The 17127-nt window shown below is 46.7% G+C and overlaps 1 protein-coding gene across 1 annotated transcript; it reads right to left on the bottom strand.

Moving 5' to 3' along the window:
- Positions 1-13607: 13607 nt before the first annotated feature.
- LOC142923059 (exosome complex exonuclease RRP44-like) lies at positions 13608-17069 on the bottom strand. The gene is made up of 5 exons (XM_076063998.1): positions 16988-17069; positions 16425-16601; positions 14784-14913; positions 13653-13834; positions 13608-13615 (listed from the first exon to the last, which is right to left on the bottom strand). The coding sequence occupies exons 1-5, from the start codon at positions 17019-17021 to the stop codon at positions 13608-13610; spliced, it is 531 nt and encodes a 176-aa protein (XP_075920113.1). The 5' UTR covers positions 17022-17069.
- Between the last annotated feature and the right edge of the window lie 58 nt (positions 17070-17127).

Below are 17127 nucleotides of genomic sequence, written 5' to 3'. Positions count from 1 at the left end.
CTTACAAAATATACAGGCATTCATAGAAGGGGCCTCTTAAGCTTGACAATGGCATAGGGCCCCAGCAAGCCATCATCCGGCTCTGCTGCCGAGTGTCATCCCAGTGAAGTAATTTGCAGGTAACTTTAGCATTGGGATGCTTGGCCAATACCCAGTTACATTGTGATAGTGTGTTTTCTAGCTACGTGAGCAAACTGGATAACCCATACAGAACAAAGGGGAGAACGTAGAAAACTCCGCAAAGTGCCAGTCGGATAATTAACCAAGGCCCTTCTTGTTGCGAGGGTCAAAGATCACCGCTGCACCACCCTGCCACCAGAAACGATAATAGTTCGCTTATAATTTTTTAAGTGTGCACAGTTACACCCGATAATCACATATCATCTCAAGCATTTGAAAAGGGCACCCTCAGTGGCAACTGTTCTCTGTGTGACACACGGTTATTCAGCACCTAACCTGCAAGCAGGTCAAGTGCTGTTTGCTGCGAGCAATCCCAATTGAGTGATTCCCATTGAAGTTTTTTTTACATGCCAATTTTCGCCTGTGATGCTGACACACGATGGCCATCCTTTATTTTAAATAATGTCTTGGGATCGTTTTTATTTTTTTACATTGAATTTTAGTGAGTAAATCACGAGCCCGTTACAGTGCGCCACGGGACTGCACGTCATTCGAGTGGTGCATTCACAATGCAACCGGACCATTTATTAGTAGGGGCTGACGCGAAGGGGGGAGTGAGGCCCGCGCCACCCCATAAACTGGGGAGGGGGGGAAAGGGGGGCATTGTGACAGGCGTAGAAGAGTTGTAGTTGTAATCTGCTCCACGTTTGTCTTGATAAAGGAGACCTGTGCAACCTGCTCGGTGTGTGACGTGCGTGCTCCTCGGTGTGACGTGCGTGCCGCTGGATGTGTGATGTGTGTGGGTGTAGGAGAGGCCCATTACCCTGGCGCATGGCAGTCGATGACAAGTACTACCGCTTGATCTGCGATGGCTACTGCATCCAGACACCCCCCTGCTGTCCACCGCAAGTGTAAGCCGCCCCCCCATACCTCCCACGCCAGGTTTTATCCACTGCTGGACTGATGCGTTTTTATTGTCGATGCAGGTGGCTGACGGAGGAGAGTGCGAAGTGTTTGTTCTGGGAGATTCTTTGGTTTTAATTGTAGTGATTAAATTAATTGATTGAACAATTGCTTAAGAGTGAATTATGTGATATGTGTTATTGGCAGTGAGTTGTGCTGGCTGGTTCAGTGTCGTTGACATTGCCATCATGAACCCTCTTAGTCTGGAATGTCCTACTTCCAGCCGTACGTGATGTTGCGACCCACAGACTCCTCACATACAGTGAGGGAAAAAAGTATTTGATCCCCTGCTGATTTTGTACGTTTGCCCACTGACGAAGAAATGATCAGTCTATAATTTGAATGGTAGGTTTATTTGAACAGTGAGAGACAGAATAACAAAAAAATCCAGAAAAACGCATGTTAAAAATGTTATAAATTGAGTTGCATTTTAATCAGGGAAATAAGTATTTGACCCCTCTGCAAAACATGACTTAGTACTTGGTGGCAAAAGCCTTGTTGGCAATCACAGAGGTCAGACGTTTTTTGTAGTTGGACCACCAGGTTTGCACACATCTCAGGAGGGATTTTGTCCCACTCTTCTTTGCAGATCTTCTCCAAGTCATTAAGGTTTCGAGGCTGACGTTTGGCAACTCGAACCTTCAGCTCCCTCCACAGATTTTCTATGGGATTAAGGTCTGGAGACTGGCTAGGCCACTCCAGGACCTTAATGTGCTTCTTCTTGAGCCACTCCCTTGTTGCCTTGGCCGTGTGTTTTGGGTCATTGTCATGCTGGAATAACCATCCACGACCCATTTTCAATGCCCTGGCTGAGGGAAGGAGGTTCTCACCCAAGATTTGATGGTACATGGCCCCGTCCATCGTCCTTTTGATGCGGTGAAGTTGTCCTGTCCCCTTGGCAGAAAAACACCCCCAAAGCATAATGTTTCCACCTCCATGTTTGACGGTGGGGATGCTGTTCTTGGGGTCATAGGCAGCATTCCTCCTCCTCCAAACACGGTGAGTTGAGTTGATGTCAAAGAGCTTCATTTTGGTCTCATCTGACCACAACACTTTCACCCAGTTGTCCTCTGAATCATTCAGATGTTCATTGGCAAACTTCAGGCGGGCATGTATATGACCTTTCTTGAGCAGGGGGACCTTGCAGGCGCTGCAGGATTTCAGTCCTTCACGGTGTAGTGTGTTGCCAATTGTTTTCTTGGAGACTATGGTCCCAGCTGCCTTGAGATCATTGACAAGATCCTCCCGTGTAGTTCTGGGCTGATTCCTCACCGTTCGCATGACAATACGAAGCCGTAATTTTCACAGCCCCGATGTGTTATATGTAATTTTTGTTGTGACTGAAATTATGTACATTATATAAGCGATATAGTTTGAAGAGTTGCGATGATTAGAAGGCTCGTGTAGGGGCTAATGTTGACCAAACTGTCGATGATTTCCCTGCACTCAAGTATACAAACGGGAGAATGTGGAGCGCCATCTGCAGTTGGAAATGATGCATCGATAGCTCAAGGAGCTGGAGAAAGCCACGGCCACGGTCTCCACCAACACCACCACTGCCTCCAACGCCATCCTGGCAGCCACATGCAGTTCCGCCGCCACCACCAGGGATGCTGTTGGGAGATGCATCGCCACCCCCACCCCGACTGCTTCTGGCATATTATTCACCCCCACCGCCATGGCGCTTGATGTTGGCAGATTCAGCGCTGCCACCCCGGCTGCTGCTGGCATCTCCAACACCGCCACCACCACCCCGGCTGCTGCCGGGAGATCCAACGCTGTCATCCCAACCCAGCTCATGCTGGCAGATGCACCACTGCCTCGCCAGCTTTTGCTGGGAGATCCACCACCACCACCGCCTGTGCCAATGCCACCAGGTTCGGCAAATTGCGTAAATTTATTCGAGAACTTCACTGGTCGGCTACTGCTGGAAGATCCACCGCCGCTACCCCTACATCTGCAGGCCGATCCACCACCGACACCCCTGCGTCTGCAGGCCGATCTACCGCTGCCACCCCAGCGTCTGCATGCCAATCCACCACCACCCCAACGTCTGCAGGCCAATCCACCACCACCCCAACGTCTGCAAGCCAATCCACCGCTGCCACCTGTGGGTCTGCAGGCTGATGCACCTTCACCACTCCTGGGACTTCATATTCAATACCCGTTGAGAAATACAATTGAGATTCTTGCATTATGTGTAGTCATTACACTTTCGGTGTTTTGCTTTCACTGGTGTTTGTCACGCCAAAACAAAGGTCACATGTTGCTTTCGGGAGGTTATAGCTGGGAGGGAGAGGACAAGTTTGGCAGAAAAGAACCAGAGCTTTGTATGAAGTGATAGGCCATGTAACTTTTATACGGCGCTAAACAGCTGAAAAAAGGATATGCCATTGAACTAATTCAGAGTAAGACCTTCGCTCTGAAATTGGAGCTGGTCATGAACAACTGCCCAGATATGGGAATACCTCCACTCTTTCCACAACTACCTATCATGCGGAGTTGAGGGGGTGGAGTCCTTGAAGACATACAAAATATCAAGGCAGGTACTGCTTTGATTTATTTGGTAGGGCGAATGGTAAGGCCCTACCTCTTATTGGCACGATCCAGGTTCACCATCAGACTCTCCCACTCCTCGAAGTGAACAGCCATTACGAGATCATCACCAACATCATCAGCACACAGATCATCCGTTGTTCTCTCCTTCCAGATTAAGAAAAACCGTGGGGCATGTTACACGTTAACATTATTGATACATTACGATTCGTAGATCAAAGTAGATTTTAATACAATCAGTCCTCGCTTAGAATGCCCCCGTAGAACACTGATTCGTTACAGTGATAGGTGTGGGGCCAAATGTTCTGGACTGACTTCTACCACCAAGCCAGCTTCACAACATTTGCGCGTTTCTCCGGTTTCCTCCTACGTGCCGAACCCTGATGCTTGAAATTGTCCAAACATCTCAATGCAGCACGGAGCTAATAATGAGTCTCGAGACTCAATGTGGCTCTCCTGGGTACAGAAAGGATATTTCTAGATTTGATTATATTTATTCATATGATTCAGCGTAGCAGCTGCACTGCGATGTGCCAGCCTTGCCACTGTGTCATGGTGGTAGTGGTGGTAAAACCGATTCGGAATAATATGTTCAGTACGCGTCGTGATTTTTTATTTTAAAAGTGTTAATCAAACGAGTTGCAGTGACGTCATGGCCGAGTAAGCAGCAATGACCGCTCCAACCCCTACATTATTAGAACATTACCTTTTTCGACCCAACATAACCACTCGCTTTCCTGTTTGATAGTTTTCCTATTTTTCTACCTGGACTCAGGCACTTTATAGGGGGCCTTGGAAAGCTGGTTTTCTACTTTGGAGCTTCCTAGGACGATCCACAGCCTCCTTAGGTGTAGGGTCCTCAGTAAGCAACTCGAGCCTGACCTCATGGCTAGGCCAAGGGGACCTTCCGCCTGTATCTTTGTGCTCCATGGAAGACAGATCCCCTGGGAAAAAAGCCATAGCTTTGTCTCCCCTCCCCCCCCCGTTCAAGTTGACACCAGAGATCGCGGTGGGAGGAACGAGAGCTCTTACAAGCCCTTTTGTAAAAAACAAAAACAAAGAGAATACTGCCCTTCTTCGGGTCCTCAACGAGATGTCGAGTAAGGTTTGCAGGACGGTGAAGATTCAGGAGGCAGCCACATATGACCCTTTAGACTATGCTAGACGAGCAGAGCGGTGCAATGAAGACCTACGAAGCCAGGCTGCTGGAACCTGAGGAGGCTTACATCAGACTGGACTCTAAGGGACGGGAGTGCCAAGTAAACCATACGGCCTCCCGGAGGGGGTCGAGGGCAACGCTCCTCAAGATGCTCTATCCTACATTCGGCTACATCTGCTCCAAGCTCCAGCATTCCTCTCTACAACTGGGCCATCACCACCTACACGAGTCGGCGCTGCGCTGTGACCACGGCGTGCCTCCACACGTGCCTGTCGACGGTCGTCCTCAAGACTGCCCGCATCAAACGCGAGCTCATCTCATTCGTATGGCAATGCTTGCTTCCCGCAGAGCAGACTCTTGTCCACAAACTCTCTCGCATATATGTAGCGTCATAAATGCACATCCTATACCGTCGGTATACTTACCTGCATTTGCGGGCACAAGCCCATAGGGGGTGCCACCCTGAGCCAGGCCCCAGGTGAGGGGTTGGGGGGTTCTTCCAGAGCCCCCTGGAAGGTTCTAGAGAGGGGGCGGTACCGGGGGCGGAGAGCCCCCGAGAGGTGTATTAAAGGGGCACCTCTGGGACAGCTCGGGGCAGTGCTCCGAAGACGAAGAACAGAAGACCAGCCTAGCTAGGACACTGGGACCCGACATCCTTATAAGGGTCGGGGCCGAGCGGGGACCAGTGGTCAGGACCCGCACCTTGGCTGGGTCGGGTCAGAGTAGCCTCCCTAGCTAGGACCCTGGGACCTCGAGTCCGACGTCCTTGTAAGGGCTGGGCCGAGCTCGGACCAGTGGTCAGGACCCGTACCTTGGCTGGGTCGGGTCAGTTAGCCTCCCCTAGGGCACAGATAGCCAGAGGGCTGAGAGCCAGGTTTGATCAGTGCGAGGGCACGCTAGCCCGGAGGCTGTACCTCCCTAGATAGTGGGAGTTAAGGGGAGTTCTGTTCAAAGTTACAAATAAACCGTGTTGCCTCTAAAGACGTCTCCAGTGTCCGTGGAACCCACTACATATATATGCATTTTTATATTTTGACCACTGTGTAATAAACACGTTGCCTGCGTGCGGCGACACTGGATGCTTTTCCCTCTTCCTTTTCCTCATCCCTTCACCACAGAATGAACACGGTAACGCGGTCATGCACCTCGGGGGGGGGTTCAGACATTTGTGACGAGGGGGAGGGGGGGGTTTGAGAAATGTGACGTCACATCAAAATGCGCAACTTTAAGTATAGAATTGTTATAACACTAATTGTTATAACACTCCTACAACATCAGTGCAGCGCCACGCACTACAATGACAATAGTTGAAGCATGTTTTATTTTCAAAATGGAAATATGGTTTTGGGGGGGGGGGCAGAGCTTTGTGACGTCATATTTGAGGGGGGGGGTCTGACTTTTTGTGACGCCGAGTGACGAGAGGTCAAAAATTGCGTGACGTCATTTATGGACGGCCCCTCTAGTGAATGGCAAAATTGGTTTCGATTTACGTTGTTTCACTTACCGTCGTGTTTTTCAATGTACTAAATCGAGAACTTCAGTGCTTGGGGGATTTTGGAGCTGGCTCACTGCCTGGGCTGCTGCTGCCTTCCCACTCGGCTGTGGTTGCTCGAACCTCCGAGTCGTTCATAGCTCGTGGCTTCTAATATCGGAAGGAAGCGGTGATCGTCTTTGTTCGATGGCCAAGAGCTGCTGCTGCGAGGATGACCGGAGTTTGCGTGATGATCGTTTATGCTCCTGGACACGAGATCAGCAAGGTGTGATGTTTCATTTGTGGGAGTTGCACCGCCTGTACGCGATCAACCGTCGACGCGCCCACCCAGGCCCCACGTTTGCCGTGTGGCACCATGAGGGCCTCCCCGACGGCCAGGGCCTCCGCACAATCGGAGTGGGCAGAGGCCGGCGTTCGACTGGTGGTTTGAAAATAACACGGACAAACATTCGAGCTCACGCTTTTGCTTTGGCAACAATTTTCGTTAATTGGGCTCCGAGCGGCTCAACAAGCCTGGAAGCCGGCGCATTTAATCACCTCCGAGATCGAAATGTGGCAAATCGCATGCTAATCAGGAGCAAGTTGGCCCAGGGATTGAGAATCAAATTTGCATGTGAAACGGCGGTGCAGGACTCGATTCGAAGGCGAGTGAATACTGCGCGGTGGTGCATTGCAAGTGGACATTATTATCATCCAACAGTGACCAGCATGGTGAAGTATGGTCAAACTAAACCTGACATCCAACATCACGTGGCGAGATGTTCATCCAGCAGTGGAAAACGTAACTTAAAGTAACCAAAATAACAGAAGATGCATGGAAAAGAAATCGGTTTAATTTTGTATATAAACGCGTATAACTCATGTGTACATGCTTGTGAATATACGATTCAGCTAAAAAATGTAAAACACATTTACACAAAGTCGCAAAGACATCAACTCCCTTAAATCTTTACCACTACTCCAGGAGCTCAGAATTATTGCCCAAGTACTGTATATACGTGAGCAAAGTTATAACCATTTACGAAACAATTTGAAAACGTGTCAATATTTTGTCAGAAATTATCTTTGCACGTCTAAAGGACAAGAGAAGCTGTAACGAAATGCGCATTTGTAAACGATTAAACCTTAAAATTTTCTGACACCGACATTTTTTCCAAAAACATTCCTTGTGTGATTGCACAGAGTCCGATGAGGGGTGGGGTAGCTGTGTAAAAAAGACCTGATGTGAAATTCTTCATTAAACCGACGATTTAAACAGCAACAGCTCGGGGAATTTTATACTCTGTTCTATGCAGCTGACCGCTGCCCCTTCATACAGTAAATGGCATCCTCACAAGAATAAGTAACCTAACATCCCTTGCAGGGAATCCTCTCGCGATAAAAAATATCTTCCATTTGCCATCCATCACGAGACCCCTGCGGGTGTCACCGTGCACAATCATACTTCGAAGCTCTTGCTCGGATTCCCCAGAGCTTTGCCCTCCGAGTGGCCACCCTAATGGCCTACTCCGACAGGCCAAACTTGGCACAATTGTAGGTTTTCAACTATAATACACGTTTTATGGGTTAGATCGTTTAAATATATAAATGTGTTGTTGAACCCACCACCACCCGACAGCCAATTAGTAAGGTTTGTCACATAAACAGAACATGTCAATTCGTTACTAGTACAGTCCACCAGTGTGTTGGAGAGCAAAGCCACACCATTTACAATCTAAGTACAACATTTCCCCAGCACTAACTAGCTTCATCAGGCGACAGCCATCACTTGTGAGCACTTCTTTCGCGAATTGGGAGGGGAATCAATGAATGCATATGACTACGGGTATCCATTGCCGATTGGGTTATTTATATGTTAATCAACACACATTATGCATGCGCATTAAGGAACGAGGATTCGCCACGAATCTGGCTGTCGCCTGATGAAGCTGGTTGTAATTACTGGTGAAACATTGTACTTAGATTATAAATGTTGGGGCTTTGCTCTCCAAGACACCGGTGTGATGTTACTAGTAACGAATTGGCACGTTCTGTTAATGTGACAAACCTTTCGAATTGGCTGTGTCGGGTGGTGGTGGGTTTACCGACACATTTAAATATTTATTACGCGATCTAACCCAAAAAACCTGTGTTATGGATATTGGTCGCGAAAGCCTACGTGTTAAACTGGTTTTCAACTGTTAGATCAGTGGTAGCCGATATGTGAATCGCGATCCATGGGTGGATGATCGCAAAAGATTTGATTGTGGATCTCTGGACAAATAGGAATTAACACCTCTAATATAAAGCAATTCTTGTTATAGCAGATGGCAAAACAAAATCCCCGACTAAGAATTAATGGATTAATAATATATATCTTAAACCAATAGATCGCACTAGCACTTGGCATGTCTACAGTGTTCTATTAGTCGGTTAAATCCATCCGGGTAACTGTTGGTCATATATTGCTGGTAGATCACGGAACATGTTGAGATATACCAGAATGGATCACAGTGCTTTGTGGGTTGGACACTGCTGCGTTAGTCAATAAACACCACCGATTCAGTAACCAATATTTTTGTGAAATCACCTTCATCACAAGGGGGTCAGTGTCTTGGCTGGCAAAGAAGTGGGGCATAAGATATCCTAAACCTTTCATACATCTTGACGCGTATACACCTTCATTGGCTGATTGTACTACCATTTGAACCGCTGCGACAGGAGAACGAAGAACCGGTGACCTCTGGATTGCAAGTTCAGAGTGCAAACCGTCTGTTACTTCAGGGTAACATTTCTCATAACCGCCACTGCTTTTTTTTCAATTGTTCACCTCTGCTTGCGAGCACAATGTACACTTAATTAACTCTGCAGATGTAAAACCCAGAGTGTGTGCCCACTCATGCACCTCCTCCGACATCTTGTTGACACCGCATCCACGATACACTAGTGCTGTCTGGGTTTCTTAGGCCGGGGAGAAGGCGAGCCCCATGGGGTGGACTCCGCAGGGTTGTAGCCTGGAATCTGTGACAGCGGACACACAAATGGCACAAACGTACAACGAAGATAGTCACCCAAATAAGCCTTTAACAGACTGTGCTGCTGTTAGGCGGCATGGCCCACGAGGGGGTAAGTGGCCAACACCTCTCCCCAGTGCTGATGTTTACACACTGCACCAGGTACTCATTTAAGAAAGAGTTGACCTTGGGTAGGCAAAACAGCAGTTCAGATAATCCTCACTGGTGTTGGCGGTGAGTGGGAATTGGGTTGCCGGGTTCATAGCGCAGCGTGCTAACCACTACACCAATGCTCTCACACACACATGCGAGTATTTCCAACACAAGTGATACGTTATTATTACACTTATTAACACTGAAAAACTTCGCCAAGTCTGAAGACTTTTGAGGAACAGGGGGAGAGAAGATGACAACTCCACACAGTAACACTCTAGTTGGGAATCAAACCCAGTTTTCTTGCTGCAAGACGCAAGGGTTTACCAATGTGCCACCCTGCCGCCCATGGCGATACGTAAACTACCTTAATACCAGTTTCAACACATGATTCTTTTTAGATATGGGAGGAAACCAGAGAACCCGGAGGAAACCCATGCAGAACAGACTCATGGAGTTTTGTTAAGACATCTGATATCTATCAAGGCTCCCATACCCTGACTTAGCTTGGTATTTTGAGAACTCGCATTCATCAACAACAGCCCCAAACGATCATTTAAATAGGTCACGTTTCAGATAATGGCCCTTCTTGTGTAATGAACTAGGGCCATAATAAAAATCTAATTTATACAGCACCTTGGATATCGAAATATCTCAAAAAAGCACTGGACATTAAAAAACTACTCAAGTATAGATACAAGCCAATAGAAATAAAGTAAAAGCCGATAATAACAATAATGACAGTGATACTGACACTTTACACAGCATGCAAAATGTAATAAAAGCTAATCATAATGATTCCCCTCACAGTAATAACCAATCAGAATCCAGGAAAAGCCAATTAATAACGACGTTTTCAAGCTGGATTTAAACACACGGACAGTCACAACTGATATAGGTAGGGATAGTATCCCATAGGCTTTGGATATACAGTCTGTTCTATAATACGGTAGTTGCGTACCTCAAGAACACCGCGTTTTGGAAAAATCGTGTTATAATAAATAATATATTATATGGGGTAAAGCGCATTCCGCAATAACGCGTGAGATGCGTAACACAGGCTGAACAAAGACTAAGGAACGTGGGTAGCATCTAGAAGCATCCAGCAGCATCCCGCCTTGTGTGATGCTACGCCGAGGCAGCCGTTACACAACCGCTTATTCCTAATCGCGCGACGTAGTTCCATTCATTCAACCGAGTTAAATCCAGTTCAGATCCGCGTTATACAAAAAAAATGCGTTCCCTCATACATTCATCATCGCGTTATATCCAATTTGCCAGTTACAGGAGGTATAGGACAACAGACTGCAGCTCAAAATGCTAGCTATACATATATTTTTTCCATCCAAGACCGGAGTTTATATTTTATTCCTGTGTTATAAGGGTATTAAGTTCAGGGGCTAAATGCCAATGGATGGGTCTGATAGCCACGGGAGAGCCTCAGGAGAGAGTTTGTGTCATCTTGCCACCCCCTCCATTGAAGGAGCGCAGACTACAGTGGTGTAAAATGTGGTCCATAGTTTGGGTTGCATGGCCACAATCGTACAGGAGCTTGTTTTTAATGCACTGCTATGTATCTGTATGAGTCTCTATGAATCTCTAGGAATCATAATGGGTCTCTCTGTATCTCCTATGTATCTCTGTGTCTCTATGGGTTTACTATACGGTCCCACAGTTTGGGTTGCATGGCAACAAGCGCTATGCTGTGGCTTGTGTCATTAATTTTCGGCCCGCTGACGTTCCGATGCGGCGAGCGTTTGTTTTTTGTGCACTACTGCTGGCGCAGCAAGCAGCAACAGCAGCATGGTCACAATACAAATCGGTGGTATTCCGAGGTTGCGCGTCGCGCCGCACGGTGAGTACCTCCGGGCGGACGAGGTGCATGCGGATCCGCTGGTGCTGCAGGTTGGACGAATCCAGCGACACGCGCACGCGGTCGAACATGTTCAGCGCGATGCCCTCCACGCACAGTGTGAGGCCCTACACAAAACACAAAGACATCTCTAATGTAGCCTTAACAGACTGTTGGGGCAAGTGCTGTTGGCGAGGAGCACAGATGAAGGCCGGCACAGCACACAAGGGGGTGGTTTGCCAGCGCCATGCCCGGCCGCCTTTGTCTCCCCAGTGGCGATGTTTACACACCGCACCAGGCATTCAATTGAGTTCCGAGTCAACCTAGGGGAGGCCCAGGACCGGTTCAGATAATCATCACTGGTGTTGACCGTGCGAAGGAATCGAACCCAAGTCGCCAGGATTGTAGCACAGAACGCTAACCGCTACACTACCGCTGACTGCTCTCTGCCAAGTGCCCTGCATACAAGTACGGATTGACGTGAACCCAACGTTATTATTCATACAATTACAAGGGTCACTCAGAAAAGCCTCACTGATTCTCAAAACGTTTGCATTCAAGGTCACTGCTACGTTTTTGTAAAAGGAGGCGAACGATTAATATGTGCTCCCCAAATAAGTAATTTGCATGTAATTTGCCAACCTTGGACCATGATGCTGGCACACGAATAACGTTACAGGATCTTTTAACGTCCACTGTTAAAGCGGATAGCCTGTAAATATTTTACGCTTAATACACACCACAGTATTAACCGGAGTGGCCACCGAGTTTGAAACGCAAACCTCCACAACACACAGCGAATGCAATACCGCTTGGGCCACCTCACCGCGAGCTGAAAACCAGGCATGAGAAGCCGATGGCTGCAATGACCAAACCAACCGAGGGATCGTGATGTGCGGGCCAGCCAAGAAATTTTAAAGCCTTATTTGGCCATCATTAAGGAGTAGATGCAACCCCCCTTAGGTTATATGGAGTGTACAATTGCAGTTAAGAACATACCTAAAATATGGCTGCAAATGTTGACCCTTTTGAGCTTCTGGTCCAAATTAGGCTGTGTGCATTATCCACACAGAGTGACAATGTAATGCGGCATACAAGGCATGCTGGAAAGGACCGGATCCACTGATCACAAATGTGCTTTTTGCCATCTAGAGATCACTTTTTGCATCAACTACTATTTCCCTCATTTGTTTTTATTCTACAAGTACTTTTCTGCCCTTCGAGTTTCTCATTGTTTACAGAAAGCATTAGATTTTCTCTATAATTCTTCCGGATCTGAGGGATTTTACTGTATTTTTAATGTGATGTCCTCTCCGAGACAATACGGGCTCAGTCATGGCAGTTATTTCCAAAGCAAATTTAATTGTGACCGTTTTATATTTGAAACGCATTTACATCATTTAATTCAGTTTCAGTTTATTTTGGTATAGCCCTGTGAGCCATCCGGCTCTAATGTATCCACCGGTGTAACTTCCTCTGTAATAGTCCACACTGCCAAATGGCAAAAAAAACGGAGCTTCGTATCTCACTGCGTTCTTCCACCTTAAACCAAGTGTCTGTGTGTCTGATAGAAACCTAATCGTAGAGAGATGGTCAGTGGGCTTGGGTCCCAGTGCATTAAGCCAGTCCTGGGTTTAAATGCAGAATTCAGCCGTTCGGGAAATGCCAATGCCTCCCGGTTAAGTGAACACATGCCCTACCTCCTCGTCGAAGGTAACGTTGAGCTTGAGATCTTTGGAGTCAAAGAAAACCATCCCCTCCAAGCCGTACTTGGGAATGAGCACCACCACGGCGTTCTTGCGCACAAACAGCACGAAGCCCTCTTCGCTCACCACTCCCTTGCTCTTGAAGAACAACTGAGACCACAACAACAACAGCCGTTAATCACCGCTACGTGGCCAAGAGCAGACACACGCGCATCACTTACCAAGCCCATAATTACTTAACAAAATTTAAGGTAATTTTCCGCATCCCCCCGCTAATTTATTCCAGTTGTGCTATTGGCATCATGTCATGGGGATTATTTTGAGTTCAATCGTGAAGGTACAATGTCAATTGTATTGACTATAATCCTCCATCACCTGACAGAGCCAATCAAATAAAGTTGTCACATCATGGGCAAATGTGCCAAGTGACGAGGTTTTTCAGCAAACACAGAAGAATGCTGAAAAGCAATGTCAAGTGTAGCCACCAGTACAGCCACGGCACCACCACACGTAAGCGTGTGAATAGAAAACAATTGATTCTTACTACACGCACAATACGATGCCTGCTTTCGTGACCTTAAAAATGGTTTTCAAGAGACGAATGGACTCATTATCAGGTGCCTAAGCACACGCCGTGCAAGCTCCACGTGGCCCACACTTCCGCCTCCCACCTGCGTGTGGAAAGCTACAGACGAGCGTTGGGCGTACTGCGCCATCTTGTGGCGGTAGTTGAGGTTGTTGCAGAGCTGCTGCTGCTTCTGCTTGTCGGTGAGCGCCGGGTACGTGGGGTCGGCGCCCACGCACACGGCCAGCAGCCGGTGCACAATCACATCCGAGTATCTGTAACGGTACAGGGAGACAACAACAACAATATTCACATTTGTTGTAGCCTCTATTTAATATGAAGATTAAATTTACAGTAGATACAGGCTGCGGTATGGCCACGAGATGCCAACGGAGCAGCGGTATTAATCCACCAAGCACCGCGATTTATTCTGTTGGATCTCAGCGGGTTTCACGATCCACCAGAAAGCTACGCAAACAATGACTCAGATGGATTTAACCCTGATAGAATACTGTACTCTGGCCATACCACGTTCTAGCACCATCTGCTGGTGGAAATTATCTTTGTTAATGTATGAATTTAATTCTTTGTTGAGGACTTTTTATTTGTCATCAGATGTAACGCAAATTGCTGCCTGCTCATATCTGTGTTCTTATTTAAGATCCACAACAAAATCGTTAGCGATCCATGGCAGAATTGCAATTCACTTTTGGCCGCCGCTGCAACACGGCAATGGATTCTTGATTCTGCACGTGGAACACTGTCACCCTCCTTGTAGGCGTCGGTGTTCTCCGAATCCTCTAGTTTTTCTCCAACACAAGCCAAACAACCATTTAAGGAATTGGCCAAACTTCCCGTTTAAAGGACCTTTTAGAAAAATAAGTCAAAATCTGAATCTTTATCCTGGAGAAATCCGATTCGCGATAAAAGCTCTTTTTGACAGATGTCCAGTAGGTAGATGATAGGAGTGCTAAGAATAGGAAAGGTAAACAAATCACTAAAAGTAAATAATAGAAAAAAGATATACAAGTACGTAGCCAATCGTGCTAATCGGAGGTGTGCCATAATGACAAATTAACATTGCATAAGTACATCAATTAATTAATAAATTACTAAACTTGGGAAAGGCAACACAGTCCCAGACCACACCAAGACAACAACATAGTCCCCTCAATAATCGCGAAGGTCGATTTCACGCGTGTGCCTGACGCCAGAGCACGTCACCGTCGAATGGGCGACGTGAAGTGGGTGTAGATGGCGGTGGCGAGCCCGTAGTGGTGGGTGTCGGGCTCCATGCCGGAGCAGAAGTAGATGGCCTGCATCACGCAGCGCGTGGCCAGGATGCGCGCACTTCCTGTGGGCATTCAGGTTTCCATAACCTGGCTTGCCAGGAGAAGGCAGTACAGCAAGTGGATTAATCTACATCTGGCACAGTGCCTGGCTGCCTTCCAGCGTTGTCTGTGGTTCGTCACACCTTTTGAGTTGTTCTGCCTCTAAGGGCGAGTGGAACCTATACGGCTAGATCTCAAGATAAAGGTAAAAGGTGCAGCCCTGCAATTGCTCGCTCAGGCCAATACTGACATCGTTTCAAGGCACCTCTGCTTCACAGTAGGGGGTAGCACATTCCCACCCATTTTGAGCACAATGTTCATCACAATAAGTCGACCTGATATTTCAACATTTCAGTGCTGGAATTTATCTAAAATTAAATACAGTACTACATTTATCGTGATGGTTTTTTGTTGCTTATTTCTGTGGAGTAGCTGGGAAACGAGCCGAGTCCTTCAACTCCCTACACTTGATAACACAGTGTGTTCAATGCGGCTGCTGGATTTTGAAGCCAGGGTCCCAGCTGTAATCTCTGGGTCATAGGGTGACCCAGGTGACCCTTGCAAATGAGACTATTATGGTCTCTTGAGTTCTCACCCGGTTAAACCAAAAGACCTCAAACAAAAATTTGAGCCACCCGGCGACCTCTGAATTCCTTGCGAGGAGGATGATATTGAAGGAAGGTTAACAGCAATCTAGAGACGATAGAACCCCTCTTAAAGACGGTAATTGGTTCCACGAACACGAGCATCGAAAGTTTCCCTTGTTCACCCAAAACACGTATTTTATAATATTTAAACAATGGATATGAATACATAAAGATACTAACATTATAAACACATCATATTAAAATAAACACTGTTAATAAATGCATGAATTCATTTTGATTTAAAGCTTTCGTGACTGCAGGAATTCATATTCTTGGTTCTTTCAGTAAATTCACGTAGAAGGGAAACAATAAAATAATAAAAATATAAAACAATAAAATTCTCACGACGTTTCGACTGCAACACAAGCAATCATCATCACGTGTGAAAACCACAACAAGAAAATTTGAAAAAAGTGGCGGTTATTTTAACGTTAGCACCACGGAGAGAGATTTGATAAACCATTTCGGGTCTTAATTGATTGATCACGCTCAAGGTGGCTTTCAGACCGCATCCATTATTTTTCGTCTCCCCCCTCCTCTTTTCCGAACATAGATGGACTCGTCCATCTGAACAAACTGTCAAATCTCTCTCCGTGGTGCTAACGTTAAAAATAACTGCCACTTTTTTCAAATTTTCTTGTTGTGGTTTTCACACCTGATGATGATTGCTTGTGTTGCAGTCGAAACGTCGTGAGAATTTAATTTTTTATATTCTTATTATTTTATTGTTTCCCTTCTACGTGGCATTAATTCATATTTACTGTACCTACAACAGCCCGTCGTTAACAGGGAAATGGTCGGTTAAGCCTACACATTGAGCTCTATGGAGGTCCGTTGTTAAGCGATTAGTTAACAAGGGTGGTCGTTAAAAGGGGTTCTAACTCTACCTTTGATTTCGCCGCCTTCACCAAGATGTCGTAGTTGGAAGGCGGAGGCGCCGGGTGGCGTCGAAGCAGCGCACACTCGGGGAATTCGTCTACGATGCGCTCTGCCACGGAGATGTTGGCGAGCAACATGAACTCCTCCACCATCGAGTTGGTCTCCCTGTGTACACGCACCAGTTTCTGCCACCACAACACATCAATCACAAGGGTCAAGAATCTTTATCTTAGATTATTTTGCTGATAATAAATTTCCCACGTGATAAGCCACTTTGTTCAGCTATCATTTGTGGTCAGGTAAGATTTTTTAAAAAGATAAAAATAGTTTAGTTTTATTTGTATATTTGTTTAAGTTATTTGTTTACCTTTCCAATACTTTGCAATCCTAACGTGTGCTTATATTGTTTGTTGTTGTAACGTTGTGACCTGCCCCAACTGGACATCTGTGAAAAAAGAACTTTATAGCTCATCGGATTCTTCCAGTAGAAATATATATTTTGATTCTGATAGAGAGGTCTGCACAACAGTCGGATTGCAGTCATGGGAGGTGTCTTCTTGACGAGACTCACTTGAGTTCCTTGGTCTGCAGGTCGATCGGGTCATGGGTTTCGCTGTCCATGTGGAATCGGACCTCAGGGGATGCCAGAGTCAATGCCCTACGGGTGGAGAAGGGACATGAGCGATTATCATGTCCAGCCAAAACAACACA

The sequence above is a fragment of the Petromyzon marinus genome, unplaced genomic scaffold (genome assembly GCF_048934315.1).
Source record: "Petromyzon marinus isolate PM22_M1 ecotype Great Lakes invasive population unplaced genomic scaffold, UKy_Petmar_22M1.pri1.0 PM_Scaffold_26, whole genome shotgun sequence".
NCBI lineage: Eukaryota > Metazoa > Chordata > Hyperoartia > Petromyzontiformes > Petromyzontidae > Petromyzon > Petromyzon marinus.
Note: the sequence above shows the minus strand (reverse complement) of the source record. Positions and strands in the feature narration are given on the sequence as shown.